Genomic DNA, 15,219 nt, shown 5'->3' with positions numbered 1-15,219 from the left:
TGTTTCTACAAAGGTCGAGCTCTGTTATTGGACACGCTTTTGCCACACAATCTTCACTTCCCCTCCCTTGTTATACAAAAGACGTGTTCAAACACAGATTTTTTTTTCTTCTATGAGCCAAGCAACCCAAATCATGTTGAAGCACAAACCATCAAGCTAAAGCCCTGTCTTTTGATGTTTTTCCATTAGAAATGAACATATGTTAACCAGTGCCCTTGATGCCTGCAAGAATAATATTATGTCTCGGAGCCAACAATGGCGTCATGTTTGTGCTATGAATCATAGCTACTCCTTGAAAAGTATCACATCCTGACCTGTTGTTTACAATACTAACTGAAATGACCCAGAGTTTGTAATATGTACAGTACTTGTGTGAAGTGTCCATAAATATGCCCCCGTCACGTGCTCATTTGTCTGGAGTCTGGAGGAATGTCAAACTCTAACTGTTTTTCTCTCCATCTCTTTTGCAGGCCTTGTGGATGCACTTAGATGTGTGCAATGAGTGCTGTGGCTGACATGCCTCAGTGTTTTGGATTGCTGTGCTCTGGACTCAGTAGGACAAGAGACTCCCAGCACAGAACGTCATGAGCATAGTCATCCCAGTAGGGGTGGACACGGCCAACACCTCGTACCTGGACATGGCTGCAGGCTCAGAGTGAGTCTCTCTCTCTCGCTCTCTCTCTCTCTCTCTCTCTCTCTCTCTCTCTCTCTCTCTCTCTCTCTCTCTCTCTCTCTCTCTCTCTCTCTCTCTCTCTCTCTCTCTCTCTCTCATATTGACTCATCACTACCTTTTGTTTCATTTTGTTCTTTTTCTGGTTGCATCAGCAGAGGGAAGCGCATCTGTAGTCTGATTTTCTTTCCACCACCCGCTTCCGTTCTCTCATCTTTCTGTTACTTTCTCATCAGAAACATGCTCTTTCGGTGGAACAGAAGTTATTTAGCAGTTGCTCTTCTCCAAACAATGAAAGTAGATTGAGGCTGGAGCTGTTAAGGTTCAAAAATGTTATTGTGAAACCCATAAACGCCATACAAGTGATCTGTAAGACTTCTGAAAGCATATAAAAGCTTTGTGTGAGGAATGGAACATTTAAAGAGTAATAAAAGGCTTGAAGTCAGCATGAAATAAAAATTCGTCCAGCACTTCAATCACTTTGTTTTCTTAAACTGCGTCCCGGTGAGCTCACGTTCATCTGCCGTCACTTTTGAGTGAAGCTCCCACATCTCAACATCCAATCAACAACTGATAAATTGAACCAAATCTCTGAATAAAAATTGTTTTCTTTTGCGATAAAAAAAATGATTAAGAAAGCGTTTTATTAAATTGACAAGTCAATTGCCGCTGTTTTAATTTTAGGTGTACTGTACCTTTAAAAAAAATAGGTTATACTTTATTTGTTAACACTTTATTTTAGTGTCCTTGTTACATATGTTACATGTACTTACAATAGTAATAATAACAGTAAATTATGCATAATTACATGCAACTAACCCTCAACCAAATCCTACCCTAACCATAGTAGTAACCAAGTACATGTAGTTGCTTAATATTACGTTACTCAGTACTTAAAAAATGTAATTACACTACAACGACACCTTAAAGTAAAGTGTAACCCTTTATTTGAAGGTGTCTGTTACAGTGTAATTATACAGTACTGAGTAATAATAAATTAACTACATTTATTACATGGCTTGGTTAAATTCTAATGTAGAATGCGGTCTGCTATTACTTGATAACACACCGTTGCCATGAAAAACAGAGCGTTGCCATGGACACGGTGTTCTTTAACGGAAGCAATACAATCATTTATAAATCAATAAACTCCTTTTTAAATCAATATTTTGTGTCAAATGATTGATCTATTTGGTTGGTAGCCATGTATTAAGCGGGATAATGTATAGCGAGGCGGTTGTTGTTCGCTATAACAACCGCCTCGCTATACATTATCCCTTATGTACTTACTCTAGGGTTAGGGTGTACTTTAGAGTTAGTTGCATGTAATTGACCGTTCGCAAAACTCCGCCCTCTAACGGTTCTCGTCCAATCCTAGCTCAGCAACTGTAACTAAGGAGAAGGACCTCCGTCAAACATTCCGATTTCAGCAAGATAGTGCAACGATGCGCCTATGGCAGTGGGGTCTGCACGGGCTTAAAACTTGCTGTATTTTATGATTGCTTGCAACTATATTAAAAAAAAATAGGCTACATGTACAAACACCGTTTCACTACGGCACTGCGGCCCCTCATCAGTCAGCAAACAAGAGAAAAAAAAGAGAAAAAGCACGGACTTACTAATTAGGACACAACTTTGATGTGGTTGAACAGGTACACAGTCACAAATTCCTATGGAACTCAAACGTTAAACTTCAAAACAAAGTTCGGGCAGTTGCACAACCATTTACACAAATATATCCTTCTCAGTAGGCTGAGTTATGAATGAAGAGAACCGCATCGAGAGTTGATGGTTTCAGCGCGTCCTCTGATTGCAGTGTTGTGACTGAAATAGCGCGCGCGGGACGCAAAACAGTTTTGTAAAATGATATATGATCAAATAAAAATGATTGATATATAATTTTACAAAACTGTTTAGTGCATGTGCTCCCGTGCGATATTCTGTCTATACTTTCTGTCGTGCCTTGGAGGATATGTCTGCTGCATTACTCCAAAACCAATCACTTAATGTATGGAGCTCAACCCAAACAGGTGTCTGGTTCTCAATTGTTTGACGGGCGTAGTAACAATAACTAAGGGGCGTGGCTTTTGCGAACGGTCAATTGTACTACTTATAGTAATTACTATAAATTGTGCTTAATGTAATGTGTAACAAGGACACTGTAAAATAAACTGTTGAATTGCATTCAGAATGAGCTTTGGTTTGCAGTTTGGTATTTGTAGCATCAGTAAGCATGTCCTTTTATTATTTATTTCAATATTAGGCTACTATTCATCAGCTTTGTTAGTTTCAGTGCAGGAAACTGTTAGTTAGTAGACTGTGCATCACGTGGCGTACAGCAGCAGACCCTCCCCTCTGCAGCATGCGCTTGAATGAACGCAGTGTGTTTCTCTTTAAATGCCGAGCTCCGTCTCGTTGCCTCGTCACTTTGTGTTGCCATGGCGATCTCTCCTGCACTGCGCAGGGCTGTCGTCATGACGACCGGCTGAGTGACAGCTGGGCCCCAGAGCTTTAGCCTGCTTAAGAGGCCGTGCTGCCGCGTAGCTTTACATCCGTCTGGGTTTTAGTCTCTTTCGGGCTATCCGTACGCCTGTCTGCATACCGCAGATTTATTCCTCAAGCTCTAACAAGCCTTAAGAAGGATCTCCACCTGCCACTGAACGAGAAACAAAAAAACGGGTGGTCTTGCATGGTGGTCGACGCAACTGCAGATATCCTACGAGTGTCGCACGTCTCATACACGGCTTTTTTGTCTTGTTCCTGACATTACTCCTCAGTCAGGGTCAGCCCACCCCGAGCCTGCGGCAGAGGTTGTCATGGTTACCAGGCATTGTGCATCACTGTGATGTCAACAGATAGTCCGTTAAAATGCCATTGGACCTGAAACAGCTGCTGTTATCCCTCTAAACCTCGTCCTGGACCTCTAGATGGACGCTGTGTGGTGTGAATTACCCTCACATGACACGCATGTAACTTGTGTGTTTGCATCTCTGGGTACTGTATGTAATAGGAGGAAGTGGGAGCCCTCAAAAGTGAGCTGTCACTCTTTCTCGGTGCCCTTTCTCAGGGTTCCTACGCAGTTTGGAAAAGTATGGAATTTGATTTGAGTAATTTCCAGGTCAGGATAATTATGGAAAAATATTTGTTCAAGTTTCACTATTGCCCCCATTTAGTTTTCTAAAAATTGAAAGTCCCCCTGGCCTGTAGTCAATATTTGTATCCCTTAAAACTCATATATGATCACCAAAATTACATTTTTAAATTTTTCCTTAATTTCTTCATGCCTTAAAATAGCTTGAATGTAACTACACACTTCCTCATTTAGTATACGCTGCTCTATGAATAAGGCCCGCCTCCAGTCACTCACACCTATTCATAGATCAACCTGTTGACGATCACACATTGTCCTGATTGGTTACAAGGTAGTTTGTGACGTCAGAAACACCAGTGATTTCAAACCGTCTTTGGTCCTCTGCAGTTTTAAGGAGAAAATATGCATTTGCACATGGTTTGTCTTAAAGCCTATTAAAACGCCACATAGACATATAAACAAACATTAAAAGCTTGATTTTCCCCACAGGGTGGCTTTAATAGTTTCTTTAAAAAAAAAAATCTTACAAGCAGTGTTTTCATGGCAAACATTTAATGATCGTTTAGTGATTGTCGAACATGAGGCGCACATTTTCATAAAATGCAAAACTGTTTGTGTTTACCTTAAGTGACTCTTTTGAACTTCAATAAATGCATGTGGCACTCAAACCAGCAGATGAAGCAGCGAATGATCATCTAAATCAGACTGTGCTTTGCTGTTTGGTGATCATGCAACATCAAGCTGTCAGAGGTGAATATATGCAGGTTATAAAGCGTTGTAGGTTCTTCTCATAATCTAAGCGCATGTTATCACATTACTCACAACATGAAAACCACTGAAAAAACTATTTGAAGATATAATACTGTATGAACCATTTATGTTAAGTATGGTCTGAAAAATCTACAGATAGATTTGGAATTTTGAGTCTGGAAAAGAATGGAATTTTGAAATTAAAAATGTGTAGGAACCCTGCTATCTGTCGCCCCACTCTCTCTCAACAGGTGTGTGTGTGTGTGTGTGTGTGTGGGGATTGTGTCTATTCCATATTAAGCCGTCTCTGGAGCGGTGGGCTATGATTAGCACATGCATACCAGTTACTTTTAATTGGAGATTCAATTACACTCCACACTTTGTCCTGTCTTTTCCGTCTTTCATGCGTTTTCAGCTCTTTCTCTCCATTAACAGTTTTGTACAGATTTTGTTTATGTAACACAAAGTACAGTAACATAGTGTGCTGTGCTGCGATGATATTTCCGGATTAAGATTGTTGTTAATTTAGTCACCAAAGATACTGATTTTTCAAATACTTTGTTAGCTGTCATTGGATATTGACGTTTAAGAGGAGAAACGTCTAAAACTTTGCACCCGGGTGTCAAATCTTTTATGGACTCAAAATAATGTTACGGTTTAATTCTGTGTTAATTGCTAATTAGATTTTTAGTTTTTCAATCTGTCAAACCTCCCTCTCTCTGTCATTGCACCTACTCAAACACCTTCTCTCTGTCTCCTTTTGACTCGCCCCCTGTTTAAAGTCCTCCTCCTGCTGAGAGAGGCGGCTGTATTTTAGTAAAGACACGAGTTTATTGTCACCGATGCGCAGGAAATCCCCCGGCCTGTCACCTGCCCTGCGTTGATAATCTTATCGCTAAAACCACACCGTAATGTAAAGGCATCAATAAAAACCTGCTAATCATTTATCGGCTGCCTGGAAGGGCCGTTTTTTTCGTAAGAGCTCTTGTTCTCATTTGACTCGTGCAGACAGACACACACACACACACACACACACACACTCTTTCTCTAAAGGGTCCGCCTCTCAGCAGTTCCCACACTTTCACTTTGACAGTTAGCTGCAAGCGCCAACTGAATCAGGAAGTGTGAGCGTGAGGTAGGGACAGACAGCACGAGGTGAATGTGAGGAGCAGGTACAGTCTCTCTCCGTTTGCAGTGAGACATGATTGGGAGGAAAGTGAGAATACAACAAAAACAGGAAAGAGAAACACATACGGACATTTGCGCATTTGCTTTTTACTCGGCAGACGCTTTGATTTGTGGTAAGTTTTGGCACCGTTTTTTGGGAGATCTTCCTGTTTTATTAAGGAGTATGATACCTTTGAAGTACATGTGTGCTTGTTTTTGTGTCATCTCACGTTGAAAGCAACACATGCTTGCCTCATGTGCAGAAAGGTAGTGCTATGCAAATTACCTTGTAACTGTTGTTTATATGAGTGCACTGGTGTCAGGTTAAGCGTCTAATCTGTTTCTATACTGGTATTAAAGTGGCTACGTGACCTTGACAGTTTTTTGTGTGAGAAAATCACTGTAATGTTTATATACGCGATTATAAATCTGACTGTAAGGGTCCATCTTTCTGTGTGTGTCCTTTTTTGGCGCTTTCTGCCAATAAAACTTGGCATTAAAGGCCCCTTTGCAGCCAATTTCATACGCCAAACACTCCTGCCCTTTCTGGTTTTACTCTAAATCTTCCATTCATTTAAAACGAGGTGGAATCAAGGACCCTTTCATTGGGCATGTTTGTGTGGAGTAGATAGGGTTTGGGTTTTGTGTGACAGACTTAATTTAGAGATTAGAGACGCATGATCCTGTTGTTTCACTTTCTACAAGTCGCGTCCCGCCAGTTGAGGGCATGACTGGACACACACACGTGTGTACAGATAGCAGGTCACTACTGAGGTCTATGTTCTGTGTTGTGCTAAAATATGCATTGTTGACTGATGCAACAACAACAAAACTGATTCGAAGGTGAATAAACTTCTCCTAGCAAGCTTTGTTCTTCCTTTCCCTTTTGTTCCACTGCCGTCAAACCTGTTTTTTTTTTGTTTTTTTTTGTGTACTTTAAAAACTCACGCCTTGTAGGACTTGTTCCTCATTCCCGCCTCTCTTTTTTTTCCCTCTTTGTGTTTGTGTATATGGAGTAGACCAGAATCTGTGGAGGCGAGCTCTGTGGTAGTTGAGAAGTCCAGCTACCCTCACCAGATATACAGCAGCAGCTCCCACCACTCCCACGGCTACATCGGTCTGCCTTATGCTGTAAGTATCATCCCCCAACAAACACACCTTGCTGCACTTCCACGCCCTTAGAGCCTTGACCTGCTTATCTACATTCTGTGTTATCTGATGCTTTTGCTCAACGACTTTCTAATGGTTCCTCCTCCCGCGTTCTTTGACAGGACCATAATTATGGGGCGCGACCCCCACCCACCCCACCGGCATCCCCGCCACCCTCGGTGCTGATCCGACCAGGAGAGGCTTTGTTTGCGCCCGCGGGCCGGCCAGGCGAGAACTTGTTCGTGCCCGGCGGGCAGGACGAGGCGTCGCGTGGCACCACGCTCAGCACCTCGGAAGACGGCAGCTACGGTGCTGACATCACACGCTGCATCTGCGGCTTCACCCATGACGATGGCTACATGATATGCTGCGACAAGTGCAGGTGGGACCACACACCTTGATGCCAATTTGACATGTTCAAACTACGTCTACTCTACATGTGTAATTATGAAGGTCATGGCTGTGTTTCAAAACCCAGCCTATCCAGCTTGAAGTGTCTATAAATGCTGTGGAAATCACTAGGTCATGAGACGAGGTCTGTTATAAAGAATCTTGTAAAGTACTTCTGTTGGGTCCTAAACTGTTAAGAGGGCAAAGATGCCACAGAGTGACAAAAGTCCCAGATATTTTAAATGTAGGATAGATGTAATGTATATTATTTAAAATATTAATTTAATTATGTATTTAAATGTAAGGGTTATTATATTCTGGGTAGTAGAGAGCTGTATATGTCAGACATAGGATAGAATAAGGACAAAAATGCCCCATATTTATGGTAAAAATGTCCATGTTGCATTTCATTTGATTTACTATTTGTTTTCCTGTTATGCATTTAATTCATATGTACTATTAAAAGCAAAGCAGGGCTCCAGACTAACATTTGAGAGCAGTAGCACCAGTGCCACTAAGTTCTACAGATGGTGGCATCAGCACCTGATTTGGTAGTGCTGGGGGATTTTTTTAATTGCTATTGTTTTGCATTAATAAGTGCAAAAAATAATATTACCTTTGTATATTGGACAGTAAAATACTGTACTTGAAATGAACTTGTATTAACAACAGTAACGTGCAATAACATCATTTTAATACTCTTATTAAATATACCGTTGTTCTATCTATAGTATGATACTGAACTGACCGACAGATTCGGTGATTATAAAAGGAGCGCTGTTTACTTGCTTTTAGTAATTCAGTCACAATTCGAAGAAAAGTTTTTGTCTACTTTTCCATATGTTCGGGAGTGGAAATGGCTAATTAGTCTGTGTTGGTGATTTGTGGATTGAAAAGCCTTCTATAACTTGTTTGTTCGTTGCTCAATGATTCTCCTGGTTTCCATGTCAGCGCTGTTTGATGTGATGTCTATGGTTTATTAAAGAGATTTCTGTACTGAATCTGAATGCTTCTCACTAGATCTCGCAGCGATGTTATTAATACTGCAGTGAATTCAAACGCTTTCTCACTGGAACTCCCAGCGATGTGTAGCAACGGTGTTGTGGGATCGAGATCAGCCCACAAGTAAACCTGTTCTGAGCTCTCGCTGCACTCTCTATTATTGCTTAGAGCTGATAAACGGTCCCCTCAGCTCAAGTAGTGCAGTTTCGTTCCACTTACATTTTGTTTGCCATTGTTTCTTATATGCAACAGAAATGGCAGCTCTTATTACTTGGGCAATGTGACGGTGGCGCCAGTGCAATCTCTAACAAAATAGTCGCTTCGGCAGGAAAAAAAGGTCACAAAATGTGATTATTTGGTTGCAGTCTGGAGCCCTGCTTGAGACAAGACCTGATATTTAAAAAAAAATCATGCAGTACAACCGGTAGGTCCTGTGCAGAGTCTAGTAAGGCAGACATGAATGAAAAACACAACAACAAAACCTTTAAGCTTATATTAAACGTATAACTTTTATTAACAAAATGTGTGTGTAAGTAAATTAGAAGTGTTCCCTCCGGAGGCTGCCACCTTCGTCAGGCAACATTTACAGAATGTGTCATTAATGTTAAGATTCCCTATTAGCATTGGGTTTAAATCCACAGTTTTGCCAAATAGGCGCTTTAACATTTCACTTTGAAACGAAATATTCCGCCATCGTCTTGTCAGTCACTCTCGCACTCGTCATGTGATAAATGAAATCTGACTTCTGATGCTGATCTGTGCTGCGAGACTATTTTGGCTCACGCTGCATTGAGCAGACGTGTTCAGTTTTTAATTGTAGTGTCTGTTCTCTAACTGAACTAAATGGCTTTAATTACTTGCCACGGTGGGCAAGCGATGTATGCGGCTGAACACTGTGTAGCACCGACTATCGCAGCTAGCCTAAGGCAAAGATGCCACAAAGGGACAGATATGCCCCAGGTGTAGGGAAAATGTTTATTTTAAGTTGGTAGAAAGGTGTACAATCTAACATAGTAACCAGACCCTATTTTAAAAGCATTTCAGCAAACCCTTCATCATGTAATTTTGTACGTTATCTTCTTGTTTTCTAGCTTGATGTTGTTGAATTTGAGTAATATATCCATAATATAATATACTTTACAAGGAAAGTCTGTTCACTCGACAGCCATATTTGCAACACCCCAGGTCAGCTATTTCTGGCATCCAAGACCAAATCTTATCTACTTGAACGGGGGAATCCCGTAATCTCAAAAAATGCTTGCTGAACTCACAATTAAATTCAAATCAGCAACAAAATCTGAGATGAACTCTCACATAAATGTTGTTTATTATGTGTTAAATAGTGTTAAAAAAGCCTATTTTCCAGGTTAGACCAGCTAATGCGTATGTACAGTCCTAAGCTCGAGTTGACTGTTGTTTCTATAACAACCGGAGCTTCTAACGGCAGCTGCAGTGATGCAATGACTTTCTCCCATTCATAAGTAATATGAGTGCACCATCTTTCTATATAGAAAGTCTTTGTTTTGTCAAGTATTTAATGTAATTGGACAGTAGACTGTGTTTTTTTATACACGGTTTAAAAAAAGGCCACACAACAGGTAGAAAATGCTCTTGAAAATCTATTTTGGTTTTGTAGCTTTATTCTTTTGAAGCAGCGTTACCTGCTTTCCGCTCTCTAAACGCTGACATTAATGTTTGCTGAGATCAGATCACGTTCTTTGTTTGCGATTAGTGCTGTCAACAAGACATGTAGAAGTGCTGGGAATTCTGTGTGGAGATGAAAACTGTTGTTGATACAAGTTCAGGCAGTTGATCGAATGTTTGAATAGTGAGATCTGTCAGTCACTTTGTTCACAGTCAGATAATACCAAAAGAGAGTAACTTCTCATCCGTATCTTTCTTTGGCTTTGTGTCTTAGTGTGTGGCAGCACATAGACTGCATGGGGATCGACCGGCAACACATTCCCGAGACCTACCTGTGTGAGCGCTGTCAGCCACGCACCCTGGACCGAGAGCACGCCATCCTACTGCAAACCAGGAAGCGAGAGAACATGTCTGGTGAGTTTTCACAAAAACAAACAAGCCTACAGACACGTTCAACCTCTCCCACAGAAACAATGGCACTACTGCTTTTTCCCACAGTTCAGCTGTAGACAAGCATATTTAGAGTCTGATGACTTGTTGCACTATATATAAACACTATATGGATACATGATCACATGAGCTTTTGTATAACATTAAATTTAAAACTGACCTTCCTTAAATCTTTACAGGCAATTCTATAAGAAGCTCTCCTGTAGTGGTGTCAATCATTACTAGAGATTTTAGTAAGCTCTCCAACTCTAATGCCACCTGCTGGAGATGGTTGGCCAATACAACTGCAGTTTAATTCCATGTCAAACTGCTTTGAGGGCAATAGTGTCTGGTCAAACTAGTGCTGGGCGATAAACTGGTTTCAGTTTTGCGAACGATATGTATTTTTAAAATACCGCCATACTAAATTGTTAGTTTTATGAATTGATTTGCTTACCACCATTTTTAAAAGTAAATTTGTATTTGTCCTTACAATGTTTTATATTCTTTGTACTTCTGACAGTAAAATAAGCAACAACAAAGAAAAATAAACATGGTTTACCGTTAAACCGCCAGAATCTTAAAAAATACCATGATCATCAAAAAAAAAAAACCTGTTTGACTAGCACTAGTTCAAACAGGCATTATTTTATAATTAATGTTGAGGGTTAAATGTCAACTGTACTATGATGGTTTAGGAGTTGGATTTGGTATGTAAGCTCATGTACTGGGTCATTGTTGCAGACGGGGACACCAGTGCTACAGAAAGTGGGGATGAGGTTCCACTAGAGCTGTACACAGCGTTTCAGCACACCCCCACCAGCATAACGCTCACAACAGCACGTCTCGGCCACAAACAGACTGAAAAGAAACGAAAGAAGAGCGGAGAAAAGGAGCCCCAGGCTACAGCCAGGGCCAAGAAGGTCTGGATCACACAACCAACACTTTTAGCATTAACAAGCAAATGTGATTTGTTTTTTCTTATTATTCTTCTTCTTCTTTTTTTCTTAATACATTTTAATTGTCTTATTCGATAAGGATCGATAGTGAGAAGTGTACTAACTATATATGTACTGACTACATTGTGGTATACACAACCAACATACACAACAGTTTCACCATCAGCATTTATTTGATCAAAAATACAAGTAAAAAGCGTAATATTATTAAATATTATTACAAATTTAAATCCTTCTTTTCTATTTTGATATATTTCAAAATGTAATTTATTCCTATCATTACTCCAGTCTTCAGTGTCACATGATCCTTCAGAAATCTTTCTAATATGGTGATTTGATGAAACATTGTAACATTATAAATGACTTAACTGTCACTTTTAATCAATTTATTGCATACTTGTTGAATGATTTTAAATATGTAAAATTTAGCCCTGTCCTGTATCTGTGTTTAATTGAATATCACGTCATTACACAAAGTCTGATATCGGCTTGTTTCTGTCTTTCAGTCATTCCGTGAAGGCTCTAGAAAATCATCTAGAGTGAAGGTGGGTGCTCTACAGCTGTCAAAAATACAACTCACAAATAGCTATTAAAAAGTGTGTTACAGATGCTTAGGCTGCATGTTTACCATCTTGTGCATATGTGCGTCCTCAGGGCTCAGCTCCAGAGTGTGAGCCGACAGATACTCCCTCTCTTTGGGAGAATAAGATGAAGTCCTGGATGGAGCGCTATGAGGAAGCCAGCAGTAACCAGTACAGTGAAGAAGTGCAGCTACTGCTAACAGTCAAAGAAGCCAGAGATGGCAAAACGCTAGCCTACAATACACACACCGCAGCCTTCAAACCACCTGTAGAGGTATTGTAAACTCACATATACAAATTCCACCACAATATTGGTCTGTTTTTTGGTGCGTTGTGTGTGTTTTTGTACAACAAAATCACTCAGATTTTTTCATCTCAGTCTCACGTACAGAAGAACAAGCGCATTCTGAAGGCTGCGCGGGACTTGGCTGCCGATTCGCTCATAATCGAGTACAGAGGGAAGGTCATGCTACGACAACAGTTTGAGGCCAATGGCTACTTTTTTAAGAGGTATTGAAAGGCCCCTTTGTGCCTCTGAACGTTTATTTTATATATTCTGCTGTGTATTTTTATTTATACTGTTGTTTTGTTTCGCAGGCCGTACCCTTTTGTATTGTTCTACTCTAAGTTTGACGGTTTGGAAATGTGCGTGGACGCACGGAGCTTCGGGAATGAGGCCCGATTCATCCGTCGCTCCTGCACCCCCAATGCTGAGGTGCGGCACGTGATCGAGGACGGCATGCTGCATTTGTACATTTACTCTCTGAGGTCCATCTCCAAGGGGAGCGAGATCACCATTGGCTTTGATTATGACTACAGCAGCTGGTAAGCACACGCACCAGGGCTGAGTATCACCTATTACCTTATGGATTGACACTTCTACCTGGAATATTTAGATGCTTTTCCACCATCAGGCCAAACTGCTCTCGTTGCTTAACTGTTCCACCCTGTGCCAATCCAGCCCAGAAATACGGCCTTACTGGTTATACAACCATTCAGCTTGTGAAGAATCAGTTCTTCATTCTGATTGGTCCACTGTGGCAAAGCATCAAACATTATTTAAAATGTACTGTTCACACTTTTCCTCTGTTTCTGTTTTCCGTGTCTTGTTTGGTAGTAAATACAAGGTGGACTGTGCGTGTTTGAAAGGCAATCCGGAATGCCCTGTGCTCAAGCATAACTTGGAACCCACGGAGAATCTGGGCTCTAGCACACGACGGCGTTGCCGCAAGGACAAAGAGCAACCGCGGGACGAGAGCGGACAGAACCAGAACCTCACGATGGACTGTGATGGGTCCAAGGGGAAACCGCTCAATGACGGCAAACCGAGAAAACTCTCTCCTCTCCGGCTCTCCATATCTAACAATCAGGTATGATAGACCTGCACAATGGTGTCAGTGAAATCAATCTCATACTTATCCTCAAAAGTTTAAAAGAAAATCTCCTCACACACCTGTCTTCATCCATGAAAGGTATTTCAAGGTCGACGTTTTCAATATGCTTTCAAACTAATAATCTTAGAAGCATTAAATAATATTAATGTTATATTATTGTTTTGATCAAAGTTATTATTACTTATTAGCTTTTTGTAATCTATTCGTCGTCCCTGGGTTGGCTGAGAGTCTGGGTGGGGGGGTCCCGTCATCTATAAAGGTCGAAAAAATCCTTTATGTTTGCATGTAAAAAAAATTATCCGTGTGTATTAATCTGTGCATGATTCTTTCTTTGGATATTTTCAGACATTCTAGTGGTCTGTTTACTCATCCACATCTCCTTTCTGGCCTTAACTACAGTGTCTGATCACCAGAAAACATATTTCCTCATTGTTTTGCTCTTATGTTCCTATATTTCAATGGTGGCGGATGGCAGAATATTAAATCTTGCTTGTTTGCCACGCTGTGAAAGCGTGAAAGAATCCACACTCGTAACTCCCTGCCATCCTGGTGCTCGTAAGACCGTAAATATCAGGACATCCTGGAAGAGATGTCCACAATGCTGACATAAATCCGCTCTGATCCGTTTTGTAGATGCACTGATGCACAGATTCCCTTAAGTACAATATGATCCGCCTGACCCAAGATCTCGGCCACAATTTGGGCGCGAATCGACCCTTCCCACACTTTCTCTCCCTCTCTAATGCTCCTCTCCTGGTCTGTAGCCAGGCGATGATAAAGGCCCCTCTCCCCCTCTTGCAGGATCCTGAGTTAATAGAGGATCTAGAAGAGAAAACCTCCGTTAGCAATGAAGTAGAGATGGAGTCAGAGGAGCAGATTGCAGAAAGGAGGAGGAAGATGGTAAGTGCTTCCAGGGGAAAATGACAGCTATGGCAAACACGGTCGCCATGGAAACGCTACTGCCCTCACCCCCACCCTGTCTTTTTCCCCTCCTCGTTCTGCCTCCCGGTCTGTGTGGTGATTTGGGCAGCTCCCAGAATGCTCCACCATTCCTTTCTTCCCCCCTCCACCCCCTATAAACCCCCTGCTAATATTGCTGCTGCCGCCACCGCTTCTCTGTTCCTGTCGCTGTGTAGTTTAACCTCCTGGAGGGTAACACAAGGGCACTCATCCTTGTTGCTTTGTCTTTCTTTTTCATACTTCATCTTTTATGGAGCCTATTTGGTTTCCACGATGGGACGTTAAGAACTAGACCATGTATTTCTTCTGCAATCACCTCTCTCCTCTGATTAAATGTCAAGACCATGTTAGTAGTGAGAGATCACGCAACTGGAATATTGGCGTGTTTGAAATTCTGAAATTACCGGTACTTTAGCACAATGCATGCCATTAGGATTTGATTTTACATGTTAACATAGAACCCACTTTTGTGGTATTCCCCTAAATATTTGTTCTTCAGTCAAAATTTTTAAAAGCACGTTTACTACCATTTATTTGTATTCAAGAATCTATTCAAAACCGCTTCCTACCGAAATTCAATTATCCAGAACAACAACAAAAAAACGTTACGTTCAAAATATGTTAGGGTATAAATTACAAAGTCGCACAACTGTAAAGTTGTAAAGGTCCTAACAGGGAATTGTTTTACATAATGAAACTTAATTTTAACCCTAGTAATGCACAACGCACCAACGTGCATGGAGCTGTCTGGTTGTGTTATCGCTTTGGCTGTTGGTTACATAGTAGCTTGTGATCCACCTTAGAGAGTGTAGTAACTCTCTCACTTAACATGTATGTTTTATGTGAATGTTTTGATGTGGCCATTACTGTGTGTGGTGTTTTGTTGTTTGCTTGCCATGAATGATTAAAGGGAGATGGGAAAATGTGTGAAAAACAGGCTCTGAACGTTAAGAAGTTGGCAGCAACTGCAACCAATCCTGAAATTCCATTAACATAAAAATGCAGAAAATAGCTAATTTCTATAAACAACGTT

General features: G+C 41.0%; 1 protein-coding gene across 8 annotated transcripts in view; it reads left to right on the top strand.

Moving 5' to 3' along the window:
* The window catches only part of kmt2e (lysine (K)-specific methyltransferase 2E), a 30,871-nt gene that overhangs the window by 7,384 nt on the left and 8,268 nt on the right, over positions 1 to 15,219 (top strand). For 3 of the 8 annotated variants that reach the window (XM_079622216.1, XM_079622214.1, XM_079622215.1), the window contains exons 2-12: positions 471 to 655; positions 6,698 to 6,809; positions 6,950 to 7,209; positions 10,138 to 10,277; positions 11,037 to 11,215; positions 11,758 to 11,796; positions 11,906 to 12,106; positions 12,212 to 12,342; positions 12,430 to 12,657; positions 12,950 to 13,202; positions 14,028 to 14,126. In XM_079622216.1, coding sequence (XP_079478342.1) covers positions 585 to 655; positions 6,698 to 6,809; positions 6,950 to 7,209; positions 10,138 to 10,277; positions 11,037 to 11,215; positions 11,758 to 11,796; positions 11,906 to 12,106; positions 12,212 to 12,342; positions 12,430 to 12,657; positions 12,950 to 13,202; positions 14,028 to 14,126 — 1,713 coding nt within the window. In that variant the 5' untranslated portion in view covers positions 471 to 584. Of the gene's footprint in view, positions 1 to 470; positions 656 to 5,588; positions 5,813 to 6,697; positions 6,810 to 6,949; positions 7,210 to 10,137; positions 10,278 to 11,036; positions 11,216 to 11,757; positions 11,797 to 11,905; positions 12,107 to 12,211; positions 12,343 to 12,429; positions 12,658 to 12,949; positions 13,203 to 14,027; positions 14,127 to 15,219 lie in introns of those variants that run through there. The other 5 variants (XM_079622220.1, XM_079622219.1, XM_079622218.1 and 2 more) reach the window with 3 other exon arrangements.

Source organism: Phoxinus phoxinus, assembly GCF_949152265.1.
Source record: "Phoxinus phoxinus genome assembly, chromosome: 9".
Lineage (NCBI taxonomy): Eukaryota > Metazoa > Chordata > Actinopteri > Cypriniformes > Leuciscidae > Phoxinus > Phoxinus phoxinus.
Note: the sequence above shows the minus strand (reverse complement) of the source record. Positions and strands in the feature narration are given on the sequence as shown.